A 5,579-nucleotide genomic window follows, 5' to 3' on the forward strand; every position below is an offset into this window, starting at 1 on the left:
TCAATAATTATAGGATTATGATTCTATGGTGTATAACATATATATTGCATTAAATCATTGAAATGCAAAATGTCTAAAAAAAATTATAATTACTTCTAATTCATTTAAAAATTAGAATTTCCATAAATGGTAAATTATAAATTAAATAGACCCAAAATATTGTTTAAAATTTTCTCAATAATTAAAAATATATATATATATATATATAATCTACAATGTCCAACATATAGTATATTCAATTATTGAAATGTATAATTAGATTTTAATTATAAATTTTAAAATTAATATATATATATTAAAAAAATTATTAAAATAATTTTTTATTTTATTTTAATTCCTGAAATCTATTATTGCTTCATGAAATTATGAAACTCTATCAATTAATATGAAGCGGAAAAATGAAGACACATAAGATAAATTTTTTCAATATGTAGATTGTTTTTAAAAAAATATTAGATTTTTGTTTTTGCAAAATTTACATAGATTAATGAGTGGAAAAAGTTCCAAATGTATAAATTCTATATATAAAAGACACTTCATGCTTCCATGAAAAAAGATAAAAATTAATTAGTGAACAATTATTATTTTTAAAGAAGATAATTATTTTTTGTATTATATATTTTTCTATTTTATCTTTAAATATATATTAATAAAAAAACAAAATACAACAAAAAAGACATAATTATCTATAAAAAAGTAAACATCAAAAGTGATATTAATAAATAAATATAAAAAAATATATCTATGAAGTGAAAAAAGAATGTATGAACTTTTATTTTATTTTATTTATTCAGATAAGACCCTAAGACCAAGAAAGAAAGTATAAAGTTGAAATTACCAATGCGAAACTGAAACCATATTTTGTTCCGCCTCTACTTCTGCTTAAGGACGGCAAAGTGCGGGTCAGGTACCGGTTTTACGATACTCATTTCTATTTCTGTAACTCAAATTTATGTTGTGAATGTAATTTTCATCTTTATTTTTGTCTTTATCGAGTATCGGGCGGGTATACCTGTATATATAAAAAATTATTAGTTTTTTATAAAGAAAATATATAATATTTTTAAATTATTTTTTCATTATATTATAATTATAATTAAATTGTTTATCTATCTTATTTTTTCTTAATAATTAAACAATTATAAATATTTCACATTATAATAAATAATTATATATAATAAAATATTAAATTTTTTTAACATAACTTAATCGAGGACGGGTATGGATACGGGACAAGCCAGATATGTATATACTTATACCCGGTTTAAAGTTTTACCCGTATTTATACTCAGTCAAATCAAGTATTTCCTATCAAAATCAGAGTTTAGATATTATCCACTATTATTCACGAGTACGGATCTATGAGTGATCCCTAATTATGTTACTTTAAGTTCTAATGAGGGGTCGGCATCCTTTTATACGGATTAGCATTGGGATTATCATTTATGCGCTTCATTTTTGAAGCAAATGAATATCAATTTCTGATATAAAATTTTACTTAAATAAAACATTGATAAAGAAATAACAATTTGTTTTTAAAGTAAAAGTAAGGTCGCACCTGTGCAGTTTTCTTTCAACTGCAGATGATCCCTTCCCTTTTTGATACACATATGCAGAAAATTAAATTTATTATTATAATACTATGTACATTGAATTTGTTACATTGACCTTATCACAAACTATATTATATTGGCAAAATGTTAAGTGGATGATTGCAGCAGGCACAAATATTACTAAAATGTAAAATATGTTAATTTTAGATTAGGTATAGAATATGAAATTTTAAAATTTGTTCTAATTATTTAGATACATATAATTTATCGAAAAAAAAAAAAAAAAAAACGTTGTCTGAATAACACTGAATTCAATTCTTTTTATAATATAAAAAAATATAGTTAAAAAAATTCATTAAAACAAATTAGTCAAATTGTTTGACTGATATTAATTATCAATAAAGTTGAATATTTTAAGAAGGTGCCATAATTTCTTCTTAAAGGATGCGTGGTTTGGTTGGAGGAATTGCAGGTGAAGTGAAGAAGGAAGAGAGGGAGAGAGTGTGAGAGAATGGAGAGCATAGTGCACAGAAGGGTGGAAGTAAACGGCATAAAGATGCATGTTGCGGAGAAAGGAGAAGGGCCAGTGGTGCTGTTCTTGCATGGCTTCCCTGAACTATGGTACTCCTGGCGACACCAGATTATTGCTCTCAGCTCCCTCGGTTACCGTGCGGTGGCACCTGATCTCCGAGGCTACGGTGACACCGATGCCCCTGCTCCGGTGACCAGCTACAGCGTTTTCCACCTCGTCGGTGACCTTGTTGCGCTCATTGACTCTCTGGGTGTTGACCAAGTCTTCCTGGTGGGCCATGATTGGGGTGCCATCATCGGTTGGTACCTTTGCTTGTTCCGACCAGACAGAATCAAGGCCTATGTTTGCCTCAGTGTCCCTTTTCGTCCCTTCCTCGGAAGAAATCCCCACCAGAAGACTGTAGATATGTTTCAAGCCTTGTTCGGAGATGACTTCTACATCTGCAGATTTCAGGTCTCTCTCTTTTTATTTCCAACCCTTATGAACTCAATTATAATAAAGGATCTTCAATTCTCCATGTGGGAAGAGATTCACATTTAAGACCAAACTAGTTTTATTAAAGTGTGTAATGTGTTGAATTCAAATTTAAATTTTTTGAGATCATGTTAATCAGACTTTATTTAGCTCTCAAGCCAGTGAGATGTGATTAGTTTAGGACACGAAAGAAAAGAAAAGAAAAAAGTAAAATCAGTTTTGGAAGGTTTACTTTTTCATAATTGAATGTAGATCTGATGGTACTGTGCCTGATGTCCTGTCCTGGGATGAAATAGGAACCAGGCAAGATGGAAGCTGAGCTGGCTCGCGTTGACACTGCATATTTGATGAAGAACATACTTACTACGCGCATCACTGGTCCACCCATTTTTCCCAAAGGGGAGTATGGAACCGGTTTTAATCCAGATACTCCTGACACCTTGCCCTCTTGGCTCTCTCAACAAGATCTTGATTATTACGTTACTAAATTCAACAACACTGGCTTCACTGGAGGCTTGAACTACTACAGAAATCTCAATTTGTCAGTTCCTATTCTTCCATATTGATTATTTTCTGTGCTTCTATAACAATGTACTAAAATTGGAAGTCAATCTTGTTTATTCAAAGAAAATAAATAATATTGATGCAGAACTTGGTTGTTACAATCATTAGAGTCGCTCTAGTGGGAAAAGGTTGAGATAATATTCAAACTTTGATGCTGTTAATTGAAATTCTTCCTGATAAGTGAAACCTGGTAGGTAGTTTCAAAGCTTAATCTAATGTTCTTAGAAATTGAGAACTGTTGGAGTGTGATATAAGATATTAGAGTTAAATTCTATCACAAATAATAGAAATTGTGATTTGCAGAAATTGGGAGCTGACAGCACCGTGGACTGGTGTAGGAATCGTGAATGTACCGGTTAAGTTCATTATAGGTGCTGTTGACTTGGGTTATAATTCGGCTCGGATGAAGGAGTATATCCACAATGGGGGTTTCAAGAAAGATGTGCCAACTTTGGAGGAAGTGGTAGTGCAGGAAGGGGTTTCACACTTCAACAACCAAGAAGCAGCAGAGGATGTCAGCAATCACATTTATGACTTCATCAACAAGTTTTGATACTGATTACTGAATCATTTCACAACTTGGTGCCAGTTTCTATATCAAGGCAAACCCATTTTCAATCACTACTCTTTAGTGCGTGTGTGTAGATTGCAAAACGGAGTTTGACTCTACTTAAGTATGTAAACATTGGTCAAAATTTAGTTTGGAGTAACGTAATTTCTTTACAGGTTATTAAATGAATGTTAAATATTTGGATGATATCAATCAAAATTACTTTTGAGTATATAATTACTAAAAAAAAAATATAAGTTATATAATAAAATATTAATATCACTCTTTTCTTTGATTTCATTAATTTAGTATATTTGATCAAATAATAAAATTATTATTTTTATAAGCAGTTTTTAGAAAAGAACTTTTATATATATCTTTCTTTCATTTCTTGTACAAGGTTCAATCTTCCTGTTATTCTTATTGCTCATTTACTACTGTTTTCTTAAGGATTACTTAAATTGATTTACATAATTCAACATTAACTTCATTCCTAGCACTTCAATTTTTTAATATCTCAAGATTCTTCCTCTAGATAATATTTATGCCATTAGATAATATTTCATAAAAGGGTGTTTATATAAATTTTTCCAGTAGGAATCACATCTTAAAAAAAGTTATTCATTAGTAAAAAAACAAGTTATCTATATACGATTTTTTCATATATATAACTCATAATGAAAGCAATTTTCACCTCTCCCTTGTCATGCATGAGAAATTTTTTTCATATTTCGTTGTACCTTTGCTTACTCTATATAGCAAAAATGTTGAATTGGATTGGAATTTAACAAAAGTTATCTATATGGATTGGTGCTTGCTTACTCTATATAGTAGAAATGTATGACTTAGATTGGAATTTAACAAAAGTTATCTATATGGACTAGCGTTGAATTCATATTAAATACTCTAACATTGTTTTTTCTCTCTGCAATTGACAGGTCTAACCTTATTTGTATTTGCAATAACTTCTATCTTAATTATATTGTTGGTAGTTATTTTTTGTGAAAGGGATGAACCTACTTTAGAATCTTATTGATTTTGTTCTACCGTTAAGGTGTCGCTAGCTTGTATTATTTTGTTAGCTTCATTATCTTTGTCTTGAGCTTGGATTGTTTTTGTTGAAACTAGGCTTGGATTGTTATATATTGTTGCATCAGTTTTTGTAATCACTACTATTATATTATTGGTTGTGGTGTAATTTCATATCTTATAAGTGCACTCAACCTTCTCTTTCTCTTTAATGATATTTGATTTGGCCTTAAAATAAAACTAGAGTAAGCATCCATGAAGGATATAAAGGTATTGTCCACTTACACTTCTATATTTGTTTAACTGAAGGGTTGATTGATTTTGTTGATATCAGTATAATCAATAAAACGTCATCCATTTTTCATATGACTTTTTCATTTGGACAACATCATCTACTCAAGTGGCATACCAGATTTCCTTGATGAATTTGGCATTCGATCAATTAGTTGTATGCTATTGGGTTTTTAATATTTATTTCTCCTTCAACTACTAGCTAGTTTGGAAGTCAGATGCATCGGATGATTATGGTAGCAAAACTTTGGATCAATGTCGGTCCAATAGTAGATAGTCATTACTTTTTCATTCTATGTCTCACTATCTTTAAGTGTGTTTGGTAGAGAGAAAAGAAATAGATAAGAAATAGAATGGAGAGAAATAGATAAGAAATAAAATAGAAATTTGATTATTTAGTTAAAAAGAAATAGATAATATATAGGTGAGAAATATCTGATAAATAAAATAAATATAAGATAAAGAGAGAGAAATAAACTTGCATATGTTGAAATTATCGATCAATTGATTGAGTTGTTTCATTTTCCAAATTTATAATAGTTAATTAGACCAATTAATTAAACTTTATAAATTTAATATGCTTACA

The 5,579-nt window shown here is 29.4% G+C and overlaps 1 protein-coding gene across 2 annotated transcripts; it reads left to right on the forward strand.

The window, feature by feature from the left end:
* The first annotated feature begins 1,976 nt into the window (after positions 1-1,976).
* LOC145949558 (epoxide hydrolase 1) lies at positions 1,977-4,896 on the forward strand. Of its 2 annotated transcripts, XR_014427852.1 has the most exons (4): positions 1,977-2,538; positions 2,856-3,100; positions 3,209-3,313; positions 3,427-3,567. XR_014427852.1 is itself a non-coding variant. In XM_083059712.1 (3 exons), the coding sequence occupies exons 1-3, from the start codon at positions 2,065-2,067 to the stop codon at positions 3,674-3,676; spliced, it is 969 nt and encodes a 322-aa protein (XP_082915838.1). In that variant the 5' UTR covers positions 1,978-2,064; the 3' UTR covers positions 3,677-4,896. The 2 variants fall into 2 exon arrangements, 1 of the variants encoding a protein (XP_082915838.1); XM_083059712.1 differs by lacking the exon at positions 3,209-3,313 and having other exon boundaries at positions 1,978-2,538; positions 3,427-4,896.
* The last annotated feature ends 683 nt before the right edge of the window (positions 4,897-5,579 follow it).

The sequence above is a fragment of the Cajanus cajan genome, chromosome 7 (assembly GCF_000230855.2).
Source record: "Cajanus cajan strain Asha chromosome 7, NIPB_CcT2T_4, whole genome shotgun sequence".
Classification (NCBI taxonomy): domain Eukaryota; kingdom Viridiplantae; phylum Streptophyta; class Magnoliopsida; order Fabales; family Fabaceae; genus Cajanus; species Cajanus cajan.